This window comes from Tamandua tetradactyla, chromosome 20, assembly GCF_023851605.1.
Source record: "Tamandua tetradactyla isolate mTamTet1 chromosome 20, mTamTet1.pri, whole genome shotgun sequence".
Classification (NCBI taxonomy): Eukaryota; Metazoa; Chordata; class Mammalia; order Pilosa; family Myrmecophagidae; genus Tamandua; species Tamandua tetradactyla.
The window spans coordinates 31,931,482-31,952,619 of NC_135346.1; the positions used below are offsets into that span (position 1 = coordinate 31,931,482).

General features: G+C 48.2%; 1 protein-coding gene across 2 annotated transcripts in view; it reads right to left on the reverse strand.

Annotated features, from left to right (window-relative positions):
• The window catches only part of ANXA6 (annexin A6), a 53,444-nt gene that overhangs the window by 8,731 nt on the left and 23,575 nt on the right, over positions 1-21,138 (reverse strand). Inside the window, exons 8-22 of one of the 2 annotated variants that reach the window (XM_077137431.1) lie at positions 21,037-21,093; positions 20,134-20,227; positions 19,616-19,711; positions 18,408-18,466; positions 17,292-17,414; positions 16,148-16,206; positions 14,446-14,524; positions 12,745-12,826; positions 11,585-11,679; positions 10,807-10,920; positions 9,389-9,479; positions 8,469-8,548; positions 7,217-7,270; positions 1,218-1,235; positions 349-442 (exon numbers count right to left, since the gene is read on the reverse strand). In XM_077137431.1, the coding sequence (XP_076993546.1) occupies positions 349-442; positions 1,218-1,235; positions 7,217-7,270; positions 8,469-8,548; positions 9,389-9,479; positions 10,807-10,920; positions 11,585-11,679; positions 12,745-12,826; positions 14,446-14,524; positions 16,148-16,206; positions 17,292-17,414; positions 18,408-18,466; positions 19,616-19,711; positions 20,134-20,227; positions 21,037-21,093 (1,195 nt within the window). The remainder of the gene's footprint in view (positions 1-348; positions 443-1,217; positions 1,236-7,216; positions 7,271-8,468; positions 8,549-9,388; positions 9,480-10,806; positions 10,921-11,584; positions 11,680-12,744; positions 12,827-14,445; positions 14,525-16,147; positions 16,207-17,291; positions 17,415-18,407; positions 18,467-19,615; positions 19,712-20,133; positions 20,228-21,036; positions 21,094-21,138) is intronic. The other variant, XM_077137432.1, reaches the window with a different exon arrangement.

Below are 21,138 nucleotides of genomic sequence, written 5' to 3' on the forward strand. Positions count from 1 at the left end.
TGGCAGCTTGTGGTTCTAAGAAACTTATGTGCTCCTCATGCTGTCACCACCCTTCCTCTCCTTGCCCCTGGCAGACATCACTAATGGATCATGGCACTGAACCTGAGAATCTTTCTTAACACATCATTCTAGGCAGCTTCTATCAGAGTTGGTCTCTGAGGTGAAACCAACTTGCCATCCTTATCCCATGCATACCACCTGCTTCCTCCCCCAAGGAGGCACAGGGGGTGGGCCTGAGGCCACCTGATGGGTTAGGGGCAGAGCCAGGACTAGCACCTGGGGCTCCTGGGAGCCCCAGCCACAAAACCCTATTGCTGGGGTGAGGGCTGGGAAAGTGGCAGGCATTACCTCTCCGGAGGTGTGGATAGCTGCGGGTACACAAGATGGTCATGAACCGCGTCTCCAAGGAAGTTTTATCTCCAGAGGGTGTATCTGCTATTTCCTGTAGGGCCCAGTTCAAGGAAAGGATTTGGAAAAAAAGACAAAAGAAGACACTGTCATACCTGTGCCTTGGCTGAGAATGGCACTTAGCAGCAGGGCTAACCCAGCCATCTGGGGGAGATGAGCTTGGCCCCCTCTTCCTTCCCCGGCCTTGAGGAGAAAGGCCTCCATGTTCCCTCTGCGGTTCCCAGGGACCCTGGCCCAACCCAGAGGAGCTCTGGGCCTTCTACCCTAGCCTTGGGGCCACAGGACCACGGGGTGGGGGAGCTCTCCACCCGCCCGTTCTCACACCTCTCTGAAGGCCCCTCTGGGTGTGTGTGCGCCTGTGGAAGGAAAAAGGGCCTAGCCCAGGTTTCCCCAAGAGTGGTTAATGGGCAGATGGTTTTTATTTTAATACACCATAAATCTATGTCTCCACAATCATCTTCTAGCCAGCTACCAGTTTTATTTATACTGAGATTAAATTTCCCTTAAAAAAAACTCATTTTAAGTATAAATAAATAAATAAATAAATAAATAAATAAATAAATAAATAAAATGAACTGAGTTAATGTAAAGGAAAGTACTAAGTAGCTGGTAGTACGTAGCATAAATCATGCCAGGGTTTGGAGTTTTATCCAGCAGGGTCCTTAAAGGGCCCTGAGGGGAGAGAGAGAACGTGACGAGCCGGCCCCCAAATCACTGCCAACTCTGTCCTGCTCAGCCCGTCCCCAGAGGTGCAGCCAGATGGCACTCAGAGAGAGAGTCAAAATCCAAATGAAGAACAGGACACTCACCAAGATCTCAGCAGCCACCTGAGAGCAGGGAGGAGAGAGGGGAAGGCAAGAGTCAGAGGTGGTCTGAGGAGCTGGCCATGGGGCCCTGGGGTGCAAGGTAAGGTGCTCAGAGACCCCAAGAGAACTTGGGACCATGATGGGGGGGGGGTGGAGGATGAGGGGGCAGAGGGCAGGGAAGATGGAAAAACATTTTCCCTGACCTGCTGGGCTAGAGCTCAAAATGGGGGTTCAGCCCAGGAGTGCCACCAAAGCCGTTCCCCTATGGGGTATGGGAAGGGCATGGGCCGGGAATGTCCCTGCAGACCGTGCAACCTAGGGCAGGCTCCAGGCCTCAGCTGGCGCATCTGAGAATTGGGAGAAAGAGGCCCTGTTATCTCCCTAGGGCCACTTAGAAGTTAAAATGTGGGAAGTGCTGCATTCTCTAGACAATCAGAGCTGGACAGGTCCTCGGGAGACATGTAGGTTTACCCCTCATGCTGCAGACAGGAAAGCTGAGGCCCAGGGGGTGAGGTGACTCGCCTGAGGTCACACAGCCCAGCAGAGGTGGGCAAATGCCAGCTTTTAAGCCATTTTTCAAAGGATAATTTTCGTTGTTGCATTATGCAGAGGACAAAATTCTGTTGTTAGACAATGTTGGTAGGCAACTAGCTGTGACTTGGAGTGAGTGCTTGGGAATAAAATACAGCCTATCTTTGTGGGCCCAGACTGAATTTTACTGTTGCCTTACTTCCTCAAACTTTGCCAACTGCTTTTTCTATTGGATAGACTGAAACCTTTCTCTTTATAAATTTCACAAGAACCTTTGGCTTTAGAAACCTTCTTCTATTGATTCCATAAAATGGCAATGTGTAGCAAAGCTTTGAATGCACATCCCCTTTGGCCACACAATTATATTGCTAGAAATTTGCCTTACAAACTTACGAGCAAAAATCTTCTGAGAGGGGTGTAAACCTCCTTGGCAAAGTGGGACAGAAATCCTAGTATGAGCTGGGACTCAGCATCAAAGGATTGAGAAAACCTTCTTGACCGAAAGGAGGAAGAGAGAAATGAGACACAATAAAGTGTCAGTGGCTGAGAGATTTCCAACAGAGTTGAGAGGTTATCCTAGGGGTTATTCTTACATATTATATAGATATCCCCTTTTTAGTTTAAGGTGTATTAGAGAGGCTAGAGGGAAGTGCCTGAAACTGTAGAGCTGTGTTCCAGTAGCCATGTTTCTTTAAGATGATTGTATAATGATATAGCTTTCGCAATGTGACTGTGTGATTGTAAAAACCGTGTGTCTGAATGCTACTTTTATCTATGGTATGGACAGATAAGTAAAAACATATGGATTAAAAATAAATAATAGGGGGAACAAATGTTAAAATTAATTGAGTAGATTGACATAATGATCAATGAAAGGGAGTGGTAAGGTGCATAGAAAAAAAATAGGGGGAACAAAGGTTAAAATATATTGGGTTAGAAGGAAACACTAACAGTCAATTAAGGGGTATGGTATGTATGAGTTTTTTCTTTTTATTTCTTTTTCTGGAGTGATGCAAATGTTCTAAGAAATGATCATAGTGATGAATATACAACTATGTGATGATATTGTGGGTCACTGATTATATATCAAGAATGGAATGTTCATATGTTAAGAATGTTCATGTTTGTATGTTGTTATGTTTTGTCAATAAAAAAAAAATCCGCTGAGATATAATACACGACTGTGCACAGCAGCATTCTTTGTAATAGCAAAACACTGGAAATCACCAATAGATGACTTGTTAAACAGACTTAGGTCCATCCAATCAAAGGAAATCCAGGCAGCTATTAAAAAGACTGATCTATTTGTGCAGGTAAGGAGAGAGTTTCCATTTAAACGAACTACAAAAGTAAAGAATAGCATATTGCAGATAAGAGGGCCCCCTCTGTTTAGTTAAAAAAGATAAACACCCTCACTCTTACAACTTACTAGGATTATATATGGAATTTCTCTTGATGGATAATCAAGATACTGCTGACACAATGTGACTGTGTGATAGTGAAAACCTTGTGTCTGATGCTCCTTTTATCTACCTTGTCAACAAATGAGTAGAACATATGGAATAAAAATAAATAATAGGGGGAACAAATGCTAAAATAAATTTAGTTTGAAATGCTAGTGATCAATGAAAGCGAGGGGTGAGGGGTATGGTAGGTATAATCTTTTTTTTCTTTTCTGTGTTCGTTTTATCTCTTTTTCTATTGTCTTTTTATTTCTTTTTCTGAATTAATGCAAATGTTCTAAGAAATGATGAATATGCAACTAAGTGATGATATCGTGAATTACTGATTATATATGTTGATGTTTTATTTGGTTTGTTAATTTTTTAAATTAATAAATCAATTTTTAAAAAAATGAAAAAAAAGATACTGCTGACAGAGGTTATCTTTTGGGAGAGGGACTGTGGAAGAAAGTTTTGCATCCTATTTTATTTTTTCTGAAATTTTAAGCTTATTTTTTTCAATTTGAAATTTATTATATTCAAACTTTTACTTTAATGTGAAATAGGAATTATCAACAATACTATGATTATGGGCTGCTTTTGTCCTTTATTTATACTTTTTTATATTAAGACAATCTATTACTAAAAAAAGAAATAAAGAGAGGGGAATGCTCAAAAAGCAAAGCAAAAACAGAAACTGAAGTGCCGAACATTCTTCATTTACTCAAGTTAGAGGAGCCTATATATGTTTGGTTTTTCACAGCATCATTACGACAATAATATCTGTACTGTGAGAAATGCAGTGGGGAACTGAAATAATTTTCCAGATATTCAACACAAAAGTTATTATTAGTCTAGCTACCTTATTAGTCTAGCTACTCATGCAAAGTCAGTCTGGGGAGTTCCTTAAAAGGTTAAACCCAGAGTTACCTTTTGATCCAGCAACTCTACTCCTAGGCATCCACTCAAGAGAAATGAAAGCACATGCTCACCCTTTGTCAGGAATGCCTACAGCAATGCTATTCATAATAGCCCCGGAAGTGTAAACCATTAAAATGTCCCTCAGCTGATGAAAGGGTAGACAATGTGGTATATCCACACAATGGACTATAATCTGACGGTAAAAAGGAAGGAAGTCCTGACCCTTGCTACAAGGTGGCTTGAACCTTGGAAACACGATGTTTCCAGAAAGAAGACAATTTACAAAAGGCCCCACACTGCAAGATGCCATTGATGTGAAATGTCCCAAATAGGCACACCTATAGAGACTGACAGCAGAGCAGTGGCTACGAGAGCCTGGGGCTGGGAAGGACTGGGAGGGACTCCTAATGTGGAGGGGGTTTCTTCCTGGAGTGATGAAATGTTCTAAACTTGATTGTGGTGACGGTTGCGGTTGCGCAATTCTGTGAATATAGTAAAAACCGCTGAATTGTACTGTTACGTGGGGTAGCAATATGGTCTGTGAATTGCATCTCCATAAAGCCATCATATTAAAAAAAATAATCCAGGGATTGGAATTATCTAAAAGTGATCACAATTCTTCGTCTCACTCTAGGTTTGTAAAAATTAGGGTGTCTGTCTTATTTATTGCTCAAACTTTAGCACGGACAGTGAAAGGGGAAGCTGTTAGCAGTTCCCTTGGGCAACAGGTGAAATCCCTGTTAGTCAACAGGGACATTATGTTCACTCTGTCACTAACGGACCTAGGTTTCCAGGAGGTCCGCAGGCTCTGGTCACCCAGGGAGAGGCTGCCAGGAAAGCATCGGAAAGCAAAGGAAAACTGCCAAGTACAAATTTGTATTATCTTCCTAAAGAGACAGCTCGGCTCTGAATATCAAAGACTTTCAATTTCTGCATCCTTTTTTTTTTTTTGCATGGGAATTAAACCCGGGTCTCCAGCATGGTGGTGAGAACTCTGAGCCACCGTGGCCTGCCCTCTGCATACATTTTGATTCAGCATTCATAGTCACCTCAAGGAATCTATTCGGGGGAAAGAATCAGGAATGTGATAGAAGAGCTGGCTACACAGAAGAGGGCTGGTTCAATTAGGTGTGGTAGATCATGATGTGGCTAGTAATCAGCCATTAAGTGATACGGTTAGTTGTGTAGTACTATGCAACAAAATTCAAAGTATATCAATTTTTTCAAAAATCATAAATTGGGAATCCATATAAACACGCGCAAAGGAAAAGAATGATAGAAACCAAAATATTAACAATGACTATTACTAGTTTATAGATTCTTTTTTTCCTTTTTGTTTGTATCTATTTTAAGTTTCTATGAAATAATATGTATTACTTGTGGAGCAAAATAACTTTTGTTTTAAGAAAATGAATTCACGCTAAGATCGGGGTCCAGCATCTGTAAACCTAGAGAAACATCTGAGGTGGACGGGCTGTGTTGTTTCTACCCCGTTCTCTCTCTCCCCTTCTTTCACCGCAAAGCAGCTCCCAACACGGCCCGCCACTGCCCCCTGCTAGCTGCAGCTGGAAGCACAAACCAAGCACCAGGCAGAAGCATTCCTTCAAAGATGAATTTGGGGAGAGGATGCATTTGGGGATGAGATCTAAGGAAGAAGCCAGATTTCAAGACCCTCGGCAGCACAGTAACGTAATAAATATCTGTTGAATGAATGAATGAATTCTGGTCCCAGTTGGTGACTGGGTTCCCAAGCTAGCCCCACAGCCTTACCCTGTAGCTTCTGACCTCAGGTAATCCCAAGCAGAGACTGGACAATTACTTGATTTGGAAGCTACAGGAGAAATTACTATACTGGGTCCTCGGGATATTAGATAGATGTGGGCTTTTGAGTTAGGCAGGTCTGGGTTCAAATCACAACACTGCAACTTAAAAACTGGACTTTTGGGTAGGTTATGAGCTTCATTTTCCTTCAGTTTAAAAAAAAGGGGCATAATAAAGTATAGAGTGAACGTAGCATCACACACAGTACATAGTACACATTACAGTGTGGTAGAATTCTCACTTGCTAGGAGGGAGACCAAGGTTTGATTCCCTGCCTATGTACCTACCACCTGCACCCCCCGAAACAAAACAAAGTTGTGAACAAAGTTCCCTATGATATACATAGCACATATCTGCCTGTGTGTGTGTGTGTATATATATGTCTAGATATACATATATATAGGTTACAGGTAAGGTTTCTTCCAGCTCAGATTTTGTTGTAACCTCCTACATTTCTGCTAGTGGACAGAGAGCCTGGGCTGAGGGTGGGAGTCAGAGAAGAGATGGAGACTTGGGACTAGGACATGGGCTAGGCCACAGGGTGCTGGGGGCAAGGCCCAGGTCCATGGGACAGCGCAGATATCCCAGGCAGGGATGGCCTAGCCATAGGAACCCTCTAGAAGCCATTTCTAGACCTCAAGCTCACCAGCCTAAGGGCCAGGGCAGATCCAGAGCAGCTAGGAGACCCCAGCGAACCCCCTGCCCTTTATTCATTCCACAACAAATATTTACTGAGTACTGACCATGTACTGCTCTGGCTACATCAGTAAGCGAAACAAAGATCCCTGCCCTTGAGGAATTTTCTTTCTAGGCTTCTCCTAGGACACTTCCTTTGATCTTGGTTCTGTGTTACAGAAAATAAACCAAGATCATTAGTCCTCAAGAGCCCTTTCCAACAAGTTCCTAGACCTGTCTCTTCTGGGTTAATTCCACCTAAGCCACTGATTTGCTGTGTGATCTTTTAGAAGTCATTCACCCTCTCTGGGCCTGAATCCCCACTGTATCATGAGGGGTTGGACATGGACATTCCTTAAGTTCCTTCCAGCTCTGATGGTGTGGGGTCTAGGTCTATTGTCCACATAGAAAATGCCCCGTAAGACCAGCGACACCCTCCCAAGTCTCATTCTGAAAGCCCTTAAAGTCAAAGGGCTGAGGGGACAGCAGAATCTGCCTGCCTGCCACTCAAACCAGCCACGCCCTGCCAGACGCCTGCTGGAGCCATGTCTCCTGGATGCCCAGCAGGGTCCGTGTGTATGTGTGTGTGGTGGGGTGGGGGGGCTCTCTTACCTTGGCATCTTCCTGGGCCCGATCTTGGTCTTCTCCTCCCTCCTCACGGTTCCCCTGCAGCGAGACCATGCGAGAAAGGTCAGTCCCCAAATGCTCACCCCTCTGTCACTCAGCAGCCACAGAACCTTGCTCAGTGACTCCACCTCTCTTACCCTTTTCCTCATCTCTAACATGGGGACAATAACCCTGTCGTTGCAGGGTAGGCTGTCTAAGGACTAAATGAATAAGTCCAGAAGGCAACTAACCCAATGCCTGATATGTAAAGAGCTCTCAAAACTGCAGGGTTGGGTGGGCCACGGCTCAGCAGGCAGGAAAGCTTGCCTGCGATGCCAGAGGACCCGGGTTTGATTCCCGGTGCCCACCCATGTGAAAAAAACAAAACAAAACAAAAAAACTGCGGGGTTGTGGGAATTCAAATGATGGTAAATTTTTTACTATCTGCACCCTGGAGAATGCACTCTATTTAGTAATTTCAAATATAATTAAGCAATTGGGCATAATTCTTGGTGGAGTGGAGCAAATGAAATACCCTTGGCTTGAGTGATCCCTTTATAAAGTGGGTTTCTTCTTGGCCATTAACCCTTGTTGAAAATAATTCACTTGGGCCGGCCACAGTGGCTCAGCAGGCAGAGTTCTTGCCTGCCATGCCAGAGACCTGGGTTCGATTCCCGGTGCCTGCCCATGTGAAAACAAAGAAAATAATTCACTTAAAATGAAATCATCTCTGTCCTAAAATATTTCATCATTGAACTCCCTACCAAAATAATAATAATTTTATTAACACAGTAAGACAAGGGGAAAAATGAGGCCCTAATACAAGCAGTCATGTAACAGAAACAAAAAAGTTTGAGCTTCTGATACTGTGTATGTATTTTAGCTATTAATCACCATCCACAGATACTGTTTGCTTAGTATTATAAATAGAAATATAACTATGTGAAAGGGTAAAAAAGAGAGGAGAGGGTAAAGAAAGCTTGCTGGTAACACCACGGGAAAGGTCATTCCCGTGGCCTTACAGAGAGCTGGGCCAAAAAAGCCAGGCTGAGGAAGATGGCGCCAAGCCAGCTCCGCAGAGGGAACAGGGAAGGAGGGCGCTGCCTGAGGCAGTCCCGGGCTCAGAGGTGGGACTCTGAGAAGGAACCAGGAAAGATGCCTCCGCTCATCAGCAGCGGGCTCCTAACTTCCCGCCCAGCTCAGCAACCCCCTGCTTCCCAGAGGAGCAAGCAGTCCTGGGGCTTGTGGCTTCACTCACCGTGGCCAGAGAAACGAGGATCCTCTTGAAGTGGCCAGATGTGTCTGAGCTCAGAGCATCCTCCAGGGACTTGTGATAGTCTGAGAGAGAGGGGTTGGGGGTGGGCAAAGCTGCTGAGCAAGAAGAACCAGGGCTGGGGGAGGGGAGGGAAGGGGGTTGTCCTAGCAGCTCAGTCTTGAGCCAGAGCAACGTTTGCAGGGGCATGGGGGGGCAGCGAAGGAGCGTGCAGTTGGTTCTTGGCTGCGTTCATGCATCCTCCTGCTAACTCTGGAGGAAGATTATGTTCCCATCAGTCCATCACCTCCTCTGCATCCCTTCTCCTACTGTCCAGGCTGAGGTCTCATCACATCTCGCCTCTACCCTTTTACAGCCTCCTAGGGAACCTTCCTGTCTTCATCCCTACTGTATAGCAGATGCTGTACCCCAAAACACACCTCTGACTATGTAACTTCCTTGCTCACAAATTCTGCCATTTTGAAAGCTGCTTGCTTAAAGAGGAAAAGCCAATACGCAAGGCTCTCAGAGAATGAAAATATGGTACTTGATAAAAAAAAATTGGTTAAGAATTTCAAGACCGCAACAACAGAGCATCAAGCCAAGTGTGAGGCCTGTTTGAGTGTGGGGCCCTGTGGGTGTGCACTGCTTGTGCGCCCGTGAGGCCAGCCTAGCTCCGGTGAGCAGGACTGGATGTTCTCTCTTCACACTTCCAGCCAAACTCTCTTCTATCCACAAGTTTTCTCCCGCTGGAACTCCTCGGCCTGGAGCACCCTTTCTGCTGACCTAGGGAGTTTACCAAAGCTTTGAGGACCGAGAGAAGGGAGACAGGGCAGGGCTGGAGGCCGAGGTGGGAAGCTGGGGGAACTGGCTCTTCTCCTGCCCCGCCCCCCAACACCCTGCCCCCCGAAGCCTCCCGTGCTCACCCTCCTTATAGGCCTCACTGATGGCCCGGATCTCCCTGTTGGTGCGAGTGGCCAGGATTTCGATGAGAGCCTTTTCATCTGTGCCAGCCCCCTACAATGTCAAGGCAAAGACTGTCTTAGCTAAGTCCTGACCCCTGAGCAGAGGCCCAAGGAGCACAGACCAAGGACACCCACACTCAACACATATATAGATGCATAGCTGAACATACGATTTATATGTAAGCTTATCGAAATGGAAGTGGCTATGACTCTGGCAGGAGAGGGCTTGCAGATGATTTCTGTTTTCTTCTTTCTTCCCTGTCTATTTTCTCAAGTTTTCACAGCAAACACAGATCATTTTGTCAGCGGAAATAACTTTTGTGTTTTAAGGAATAAAAACAGGACACATCTGTTTATATTTGGATTTGATGAGTGATATAGGGACTGATACATTAGGAAGTTTAAAAGGACAGCACTTTCAATTTACTTTGCCTAGAGAAGTTCGAAAATCAGGGATGTTTTTATGTCCTCTGTCTTCCCTTCACTGCTCTCCTCTTAATCCTCCAGGGACCCAAAGTGAAAGTGATGTCAGGTGCTTGTCCAGACTGTGGGCTCCTGAGGCGTGCAGGCTTGGTCTGAGTCCCAGCTCTGCTCCTTCACAGCCTGGCAACTGTGACAGAATAACTTAGCTTCTAAGCCTCAGTTTCCTCATCTGTAAAATGAGGATGAAATAAGACCCCTGCCTTGTGGGAAGCGAAGCAGGTCTGGCAGCGGCTAGGCCAGGACACAATGCACTCTCTTTGCTAATCCCAGGGTCTGATCTACTAACAATTCACCTTCACACCTGCTTGGCCCTCCCCAGTGCTAGAAAGGCAGGGATGCTTGTTCCTATTCACAGATGAAGGTCCAGAGAGCATAGGTGAATGGCCCTTCATCACACAGGGAAAAAGTGGCAGGGATGGAACTACGATACAGACTCCAGCTGCTGGTGCCCTCCTTCCAAATTCATTCCACCTCCTCCATCTGCTCCAGGAGGCCCTGTGACCCCTCGTTACTGTGCATGTTTTATCAGCCAGACTGAAATGTTGGGACTCTGGCTGGAACTCCTGGAGAGAAGGAATGCTCTTTCCACATAAGCCATTCTGTCCCCACCACCATGGGGAGAAAGGCCACCTGACAGTGATGCTCATAGCAGAGCCACGGCGAGGGCAGACAGAGTCCAAATGGTACCCGAGTCTCTGGATACAGTCACATCTAAAACCAGCTCTGGTCCTGCACTTTTCAGTTGCAACATTCCCTTTAGTTTGTATGCCAGTATGAACTGGGGATGCAAGGGGTTCTGCAGAGGAATTACTACCAAGCCCCTGGGTTGGTGAGGAGTGCTGTGCCCCCTGGCACCTGCACAGACCAGACACCATCCCGGTGATGCCCACACAGACCTCCATGGCCTTCTTCAGCTGCTTGGCATCATAGTGGGCAGGTGGCATCATGAGTCCCAGAATCAGCCTCGCCAGGTCTCCGGAGATCTCAGACTTCAGGTCAGCCATCAGGTCCTGCAAAGGGCAAAGCTCAGCTCAACCCAGCACTGGCACCTGCCCACGCACGACCCAGGACAGGGAAGAGATATGGAATGAGGAAACGGGCTCTGTGCAGATGAGGGACAGCCTACGTCTGCCTTGGCTTATGTTTGATTTATTATTTAGAAAAAGCCAAAGGAAGTGGAAGGAAGATGCTCCACCTTAGAGGCAGGAGCAAGGAGGGGAAGGGGACAGTGCTGAACGATAGTTTCCATCTTGGGGAAACCTGTTGGCTAAAGGCAGGTACTGCAAAGCACCACGGACTGCTGACATCTGGACTTCAGGCCTTGAGAAGCCAGCTCTCCCTCTGCACAGGGAACTATGAGATGCCCAAAGCCTCCATCCAGCCCTTGGAGGCCTCGGCTCTGCTGCACAAAAACAACTCATACCCCAGAGTTTGAAACAACTCATATCCCAGAGTTTGAAACAACTCATATACTCAGAGTTTGAAAACAGCTCCTATCTCTCACAGTATTGCTGACCACAACTGGGGGAGTGGGAAATGCGTTTGCACACACCCCTGGCCCAATGCTGGAGATGTGCAAGATCACATGACCACACATGCCCAGCCGTGCATGTGCAGAGTGGCTGAGGCAAGGTGAGGGGGATGCAGGGCCCGGGGCCCAGGCTGAGCTCTTACCCGGCCAAAGTGAGACTTGAAGGTCTGCCGGATCTGCTGCCGCTGGGCATTGCTGCGGTGTGTGATGATGTCGATGATGGTGCCCTCATCGGTTCCTGAAATGCCAGAGCCACACGCCTCAGGGAATTTGGGCTTGCCCCCATTGATGACCCCTGCCTGGCTAGATAGCTCCGTGCTTCCCCAGCCCTGGGCAGAAACCTTTCCTTCCCTACTCATTTCCCCTGGATTCCTCCCCGCCTTTCTGCTGTCATGTCACCAGTGGAGGAAAGGGGACACCTAGGGGAGCGAGAGAGGACTGGGTTGGGCGCCAGGGCCATCCACCGTGGGCAAATCCCTCCCCCTCTGGGACTCAGTTTCCACCTGTAACATGAAGAGGCTGGAGTTGGTTTTTCTAACACTGACAATCTTATTGGGGATCCTATGCTTTTTTTGTCAATCAGCAAAAAGTGATCCATGAGTCCCTCTCACCATAGCAGGCCGACTCTGGAAGGTATCAGGATGCCACTCCCTGCTTCTTGGATTCCTGCCATCCACCCTAAGACCTGGCAGAGTCTTCCTCTCTCAAAACACATTTACACCTATCACCTTACCAATGCAGGCGTTACTATGCCCAGGAGGCAGACGAGGAAAAGGAGGCCTAGGAGAGGAAGGGACGTAGCCTAAGGCCCCCGGGAGTGACTGATGGACAGAGTCCAGATGGACTGATGGGGAGAAAAGGCAATGGAAGCCAAATCCTGATGTTCTGTCCTGGGCTGGACTCTCTTGAGCACAGGGGTCAAGTTCACCCACCCACAGACTGGTTATTTCCTCGGGTGCCAAATGGAGGACCAGCAGGGGATGCTTCCACCCTAGAACTGGGGCTCTTAGGTTACAGGGTCCACAGTCCTCCTTTTATGCCTGGGGCCACTGGGATCCACAGAGGTTGAAAGACTTGCCCAGGAATGCGGGTCTTAGGGTCTGGCACTTTCTTCCACGTGGGAGGCAGCTTCTGAGGGGCTGGGGAGCACCGTGGTCTCCAGGAAATTCCTCACGAACCCCTCACTCCTCCCCACGCTCAGGGAGCCGACTCTGGAGAAAGTCCTCGGCCCGTCCCGTCCCGCGTGCTGCGGGGCCCTCCTCCCCCCGCCCCCCAGAGGCCAGCCGCGCCGAGCGCCCCTCACCGAGACCCTTCATAGCTTTCCGCAGGGCTTTGGCATCTGCGTCGGGGTTGAAGTCGTTGGCTGGGCGCACAGTTCCCTTCAGCTGCAGGAAGCAGTAAGACACTCAGAGGGCGTCTGGAGCCCCCCGGGGGCCAGGCCAAGAGAGGCGCATGCGAGAGGGGAGCTTTCCAAGAGCACCCCACGCCAAGCAGCTTGGGGGAAAGAGGCAAGGGTGGAGGCACAGCAGAAAGGCCTGGCCCCAGAGCTGACAGAGAGAGAAGGAGAGGAAGAGTCCCAGGGCCTGGGAGCAGGGCACGTGAGGGTCAAGGGGGAAGTGGTCCAGCTCCTGCCCAGGGCTCAGCTCCGTCCTAGCTCCACTGGGGCCTCCCCAATCCTTCTGAATCCTGCCCTGCCCCAGCAACTCGCTGCCTCTCAAAGGGCAACTACCTCTGAGATGCCAGAACAGGGTCTCCCAAATTCCAGCCTCTCCTGGATGACCTTCACAATGTTTTCCATATTTATTTCTTAAAATTTTTACTTAATCTATTTCCTTTTCACTTAAATGCATTTATTTGGAAATGTGTGTAAACACTCCTTAAGGGCAAGGATTTTAATCCAATTTGTCCACTGATAAATCCCAAGCTCTATAAGAGTTACCTGGCACAGAGCAGACACTCAAAAAATACTCATAAGCGAATTAGTGAATGAAAATAATTTTAAAACACCATCATGAATAGATAATAGGTATCATGTGCTATAAACAGGTATTAATCCTTGAAAATAAACGCAATAAAAACAAAAAATCAAGTGGCTATTGCTAAATTTAACAAGATGCCATTGCCTATGAAAAGCTCTGAACCTGAAGCTATCTTTCTCTGAATGAAAAAGGAAAATCAGTGAGTGTTGCAGAGATGTCAGGGGAGTGGAAAACACCAAACCAGGACTCCTTCTTTGACGTAACAAGAGTTGATGAAATTCTCACTATGTGAGATTCAGTCTCAATGCTCTCATCACTAAATTAAATTGATGGCTCATATAAATTAAGATCATCTGCAGCAATGGCTCCTGCCTTATAATTTGGGAAACACTGTCCTAGAACATCAGAGCTCAAGGACTGAGATCACCATGTCAAACACTCCCATTTTGCAGATGGAGACATAGAGGCCCAGAGAGAGGCAGGGAGCTGACAAAGGCTGCACAGCAAGTAACAGGTTCCAAATTCTTTTATGTGGACCAGTGCTGCCAGTCTCTGGAATGGTTTGCCCCAAGTACTTTAGTAAAAGCTTTCCTTCCCATCCTTTGTGGACCCCGAGTCTGTGGATGCTCAGGAGGAGAACCCTGAATTCTCCAGGGCACCCACCCAGGGGTGGCCGTCAGTTCTCAGCTTCATGCCTCTGGAGCCCAATTTTAGGACTCAGAATGGAATAGACCCCTCTGTGGAACCAGCCAGGTTTCTATTTTGGCAGAGCCCCGTTATTTATAGTTAATGGGCCAGAACACTCCCCAGCATATTAGAAGTTAATGCAGGAATCAGATGCCTCGGCTGGAGCACCTTACCCCCCATTCGCCCCCCCATTCAGAAGAAGCTTCAGCTGTGAGAAAACACGTCTCCTGTTGGCCACCAGGGGGCAGCTGGGTGCCAACCAGAGCAGCAGGAAGGTACGAGCAGAAGAGTGGAAGCTTGTGGTCAAGAGGTCAAGCAGGAGGTGGGGAGAGTCTGACCTCTACTCGGGCCACTGCACTAAGCTCCCACATCTGATAGGCCACCTGCGCTGCCTCCGGGAAGAACTGGCCAGCAGCACTGGAATGGAGGGGGCAGGGTGGGAGAGCACAGGAGGGAAGGTCATCGCGGTCAATGATCCCACCTGGTCAGTCCCCAAGGCACACAGACAATACAATACACGCACATGCACACCCACCCAAACCTATACTCATGCCAAAGAGAGATGGACAGTTAACCAACCAAGACTTGCATCCCCAGACAGATGGGTGAAAATTCGCCCGTGCTCATATTCATTCATCCTGACCCACGGGCAGATGTGCTTTCCAACACATGAAGAATAGAAACGCAAACATTTCTGAAAATGGGAGGGATGGAGGTGGGAGAACTGGGGCTCAGAGAACAGTGAGACCACTTGAGAGTAGGCGGTGGAGAAAGGAAGAGTGCAGTAAACAAGCTTGTGTGCACACACACAGAGGGCTATCCAGAGAGCCCCACTTTAAGTAAATCTATCCAGTTTCCTCTTCTCTCCAGCCCATGTGTCACTCACGTATTGCCAGAGCTCCCCTCCAATTCTGAGACTCCCTACAATGCTGTTTTTTCCCAGGCTACCTCTCCTGAGACTCCCTGCAATGCTGGCTTTTCCCAGGCTCAAGCAGGACACTTCAATCTGCCCATTCTTCCTGATAATTTAAGCGATTTCTGTCCAAGTGCAGGCTAGGATCACATCTCCACAACTCTTTCCCCAGAGGTCCTGAATTTATCAGGAACACAGTAAATGCCTGCTGCGCTGAATTGGCCTCTATGGCACTTACCAAAAGTTAACAGAAGGCTCTCCTAGTCCTTACTCAGCTGGGTCCTGATAAGCCCCAGAGAAGGGACATCAGAGCACCCACAGCTCTCTTCCTGAAGCACAAATCTGGTCAAGTCATGACCCATTTCATCTCTTCAGTGGCTCCCCACTGCCCTTAGGAGAGGTCCATTTTCCATAAAGTAGCCCCGGGCCCAGCCCACCTCCCCACCTCATCCCTTGCCCCAGCACTCTACAAAAGGGCGGCCTCAGATATGCAAGTGAACCCAGCCAGTCCTTCTCATCTCCTGGCCTCTGCAGAGGCTATTTCCTCTGTCCAGAGCACTCCTCCCTACACCCACTGTTTACCCAGCTCCTTCTCCTAATCTTCCTTCTCCTTGGGTCTCAACCTCATTTTCTCCAATGCCCTCCCTCAGTCTGGGTTGGTGGCCCCATATGTGTTTCATAAGTCCTGTCACAGGACTGCCCTGCAGTGACCTGTCAGTCCTTCTGGACTGCAGATGCTGCACTGCCTCCAGACACCAAGGAGTCTAATACAAGCATGCCAAACGAGTAGACAGAGAGGTAATTCTATTTTTCCACTTTAACAGATGATAAAACCAAGACACAAATATTAGGTGGTGGGGCCTGGACCCTCATATTCTGATTCCTGGTTCACGAGCCCAAGCTGAATTTCTAAATTCACAAGACCAGAGGTCACACTCACATTCAGACAGAGACACACAACCACAGGAACAGAGACATCAGCGGAGGCCTCCTTTCACCTGCGCAGCGCCCCTGGCTCACAGGAATCCCCAGGCTCATCCAATCCGTCCTGGGATGAGAGCCAGGAGAGCCCTGCCACGCCACTGCCCGAGGCCACGCATTCCAACCCGGGCCAAGAAGCCACTTACTCATCGTCTCCCCCACAGAGCTTCAGCAGGGCCTTCTTGTACTCTCCAGAGGTGTCATTCTGGGGAGAAAGAAAGAGGGAAAGGTTATCTTTCACCTAGCCCTGGCTCAGACTGGGTGGGACTAGCCCCAGATAGGGGAAGGCTGACTATTTATTCATAGTGGCCCCAACTCTCCTCATGTCTGCAGTGGCTGAGACCAGCAGACAGGGGCGTGCAGGTAAATTCCTGGCTCACGGGGAGTTAAGCAAAAAAGTCTTGCTATGCAGCATTTGCCAAATTCCTTGGTGTGAATACTTCCCACTATAGACAATTTCAAGCCACCAATGTGACCTCAATGAACATCAAGTTGAGAAGAGATGTTCACTGCACTCCTCAGCCAGGGCGAACTGGCTCCAGCATACCACTGCTGCCAATGAATCCCCAGCCCAGCCCTCCCAAGTGAAATATTCTCTGAAAACAGGGTTTCTAAGAACAAAAACGCTGAGAAATGCCAAAATCAAACAAACAGACGAACACTTGATAGACTGGCATATTCTACATCTCTCTTGGAGCATGACAATGTCCTTCAAAGTATCAAAGGCTCTGAGAAGTTCTATGGTAAAGAAACAGGTCGATCTTGGCTTATTCTAGTTTTTCCAAACTTCTTTTCCCCTGGGACATTTTTGCACATAACATCTATTACAATTTCTCCTTGGAAACACACTTGGGGGAACACAGCTTGGACCTCTTTCACCGTCACCTTCATACAGTACCCTCTCCACTTGTCCACAAAAAAGAGAGAAAATCTATCTCTTGGCAAAGCCTCATGGGCTAGAAGTTCCAGTCATGAGTAGCTGGGCCCAGGGCCCTTGTCCGTTGATGCTCCCACCTCTTACCGGAGACGGCCCTGACAGTGGAGATCTGTCATTCATGTGGCCTGCCTGCCCCCCACGGTCCAGCCCAACTTCCTCTGTGGGTTCATCCCCTTCCACAAGCCTCTCCCCAATCCGGACACTTGCATTTCTGATCAATCTCCTTAAATTTCTTGAATGTGCCATAGGGCAGAGGCTCCTGGAACTTCCCAGCTTTCCAGCACAGAAACTTTTCTCGTTGAAGTGGTTCTCAAGCCCTCTGGCCCTCTCTTTACCCCACTTGCACCACTGACCTTGATCATGCTGTAGAGGGACTTCTCGTATTTGGTCCGGAATATCTCCCGAATGTCGAGCATGTCCAGCTCACTGCGGGTGACCATGATGCGGATCAGCGTGTTGTCCCGCGTCCCGAGGCCCTGGAGGGGAAGTGGATTTGTGAAACAGGACCTTGTCAGGAGACCCCCAGTTTCGTGGAAAGACTATTTTCCATAACCAGTCAAAATTATGATCAAAAGAAGCAGAGATGCCATCGCCTTTGAAGCGCCTGTGTGTCCTTCTTGCCCTTATTTCCTTCTTCCCCACTCACAGATCATTTCTGCCCTTGGTTTTATCATTTCACCATGAGTTCGAATTGCCAAGCAACATATTATTGGGGTTTGCCCATTTCAGCCCTTGGTAGATATGCCACTGTGTAAATCTTTCCCTGCTTCTCTTGATGGGCATTTGGTGGTTTCCAGTTTTTTCCTAGTACAGACAATACTGCTAGGCAGTCTTATAAACACATATATGCAGGTAATCATCTTTAGGGTAGAGCTGCTAACCTCGCTGGGGCAGGCTGCATAGAGAAGGGCTGCAGTCTTCTTTGCCCCTTGCAGATGGCCAAGGAAGACCTGGGCTCCTGGGCTTGGGGCCTCCAGTGGCAATCCCTCCATTCATTTACCCAGTGGGCCACGGAAATGCCATCAATCTCTCTGTGAGCAAAATATTGGGAAGCACTGGTGTTGGGTGCACAGCCAGTGGTACTGTGGGTCACCAGGATATGCACTGTCCATCTCATCTGACAAAGCCACAATGTTTTCCAAAGTGGCCGTCCTATGTGCATTGTATATCAGCTAACTAACATTTTAAAGAGTGTGCCAACCCGTGTGGTTGACGGATGGTGCAGACTGCCACTGCACCCTCTGATCAATCATGAGTTCCGGGCAGGTAACTGGGTGGGTGGGTATGTGTCCAAACTACATCCCTAGCCCTGGAGCTCCCCTGCAACACGGTGCCACCACCATAGTTCGTTCTGTGAGCTCTCTTTGGTCAGCAGACAGCCAAGGACTTGCCAGAGAATCCCAACAGTTATCTGGGAGTGGGCAGAGACCTCCCTCCCCAACCTCACTCACGTCAACCCCTCCACTCACCTTCATGGCCTTGAAGAGTCTTTCGGCAAAATACTCTGGAGTGCTCCGGATACATTTCACTGGACAAAGGAAGAGGGAAAGTAATTCCGACTGTCTCAAAAGGGGGATGGGGTGGCCTGACATCATGTTTCTTATTGTTAGGAGTCACCCAACTCAAAACCCAGCATGAACCCTGGCTGCCCCAGCACGTCACAGCCCCAGAGCCCCTACTTTTTGCATCTACTTTTATCACAGGCCCAGGTGACAGAGATCAGGAAATGAGCCTATTGAAATCTGGGTAGTGCATTTCAAAGACCCACGTCATCTCTCCAGTCCCTTTGGGCTTCACAGGGAATGCTGCCAGGGGTGGTGGGGCAGGGGTGGAGGTAGGGAAGGTGTTTCTTTAGACTCTGCTACACCAAAGGTATTTGCAGTGCAATCGTTCTGGAACCAGCTTGCAGAATGTGCCAGAACCTGGGTACTTGAAATAGGACTGGCAGGAGGTGGCTCTGGGTTGGTAGGTGAGGCGTAGGAAACTTAAGTTGCCTCCCAGATTTGGCACACAGACAACCTTCCCGAAGTTGGGACATACTAACTCAACCCTAGACTTGCCTCTGGGGTCAGGTAGTCTATCTCCCCCCAACCCCATTCAACAAATGAGAAAACCAAGGCCCAGGGAGGGTAAGTGACTCACTCCAGGTCAACAGCAAACTTGGGGTCAAAGCCTAGGTTTGACCATTGGCTCATCGGGTCCTGGCATCCCTCATGCTCAGGGTGTTCCCAACTCATCACAAAACCCCTTGGGCAAGCGACTGGGCCCCTCTGGGATTCAGTTTTCCCATCTGTGAAATGGAGGCAATGGCAGTGCCCATTCCTGGCTCTTTTAAAGCTAAAACAAGACAGTGTGTGTGTTTCAACTCAGTGCAGTGCCTGACGGTTTGCCTTCCTGACTATCACTGCCCTAACCCCTAGTTTAGCACTTTCTCCCCTACCACACTGTGAAAGGAGTGGGAGGAAGGTAGTAACCCGAGGCTCTACTCCCTTCCCTTCACTTCCCTGGCCCTGGCCGTGCTGTCCTGGCTAAACCTTTAGAATTCACTGTCCATCTGGCTTTCTCCTTCCCCCATCTCCATACCCTCTAATTCCCTTCTTTCATTCTCAGCCCCTTGTTCCTGGGCCAGTATCTCAGAATCCCTTTAAGCCTCTAGAAATGTAATGTCAGGACGTACCCACGGCCAGCATTAGCTTCTCAAAGTCGCCTGACAGCTCCCCGCGGATGCTGGCTTCGATCGGCTTCCCCGTAGTCTTCAGGTACTCGTCAAACACTGAGTGTGCCAGGGAGACAGGGATGTCCCAAAGCACTCCCAAGATACCGAGAAGAGACAGTGACTTCAAAAGGGGAGGGGGCGCTGGCCGGGACATGACCGCCAAGCATAAAGCTAGGGCAGGTACTTGGACGGGGGGCCGGGCATGTGTTGTGCAGGCACAGTGAGTATGCTGGTGATGGCCCGCGTGCCCCACTCTCCAAGAGGAAGACAGGACTGTCCTTAGAAGGAAGGACTGAGCATCTTGTTGATAAATGGGACTGGGACTGTACAAATCACCATAATGAAATCAGGACTAGTATTTGAATTAAGGATGAAGTAGCTATTATGCTCCACTACTAGAAAAAAAAAATGAAAAAGGACAAAGAGGAATTCTTGGGACAATCCTGGGGGGACAGCTGTAGGTCTTCCTTGGAGCTTACCCAACCGAAGATGCTGCTTGCTGCGATTTCCCAAGATGTAAATGAACTGGGCTTCATCTGTTCCCCATTTCAGTTCTCCTGCCTCATAAAGATCCTGATGGGCAAGAAGTGGGACTTAACTGAAAAAGGAAACCTTAAGGGAAATAGGACTTAATGGCCCAGTCACTCAAAACTGTTGTCTGATCCCTGAACATCCCAGTAACGGCTTGCCTCAGCACCTTTGCTGAGTAGTATATACCAGTATGCCTTCCTCCCTATCTTTCTGGGGAAACTCCTACTCAACCTTCAAGGCCCAAATTAAATTTCCCATCTTTTCAAGAAGCCCTTACTGATGACCCAGGCAGAGATCTCTTTCCATCCCCCTCTCTTCTAGGCTCCCACAGCTTTCTGTTTCCCTTGTAGCATTGACCCCATTGTCTATTATAATGATTTCTTTATATGTCTTGTCTCTGCAATATTGTGGGGTTCCTCAAGGACAGGGATTGTGCCTTTGTGTTCTCTGTATCTGCTCTCGCAGTGGGACCGGCTCATAGTGGGTGCTCAAAACGTCTGTGATGGATGAGAGAAGGTGTTTATATAATTAATATATGGCCTGTCTCTCCCAATACTGTCTGATTTTGTTCATTAGTGATACCCTAATGCTTAGCAAAGTGCCTGGCATAGTAAGTGCTCAATGCATATTTATTAACTGAATGGATAAATGAACAAATAAGGAAAGTTCCAGAATATACATCTCTCCGGCTCTACACATGTTATGTGCATAACTTTGAGAGTTAACTTGAATCCTTTCTTCGACAAAGCACTGTGTAGATGATGGTAGTGAATTCATGGTATCTGACACAAATGACTTCACCTTCAGCCCAGCCCTTTACCCCCATCAAGTGAGGCCCCAGTGCTTGTTACCTGGACATCCTGCTGCACCAAGTCCTCGCTCACCACATCATCTTCCTCCCTGGTTCCCTGAGAGAGAGATAAGGGACACGTGTTTCAAACACAGAACCAGGG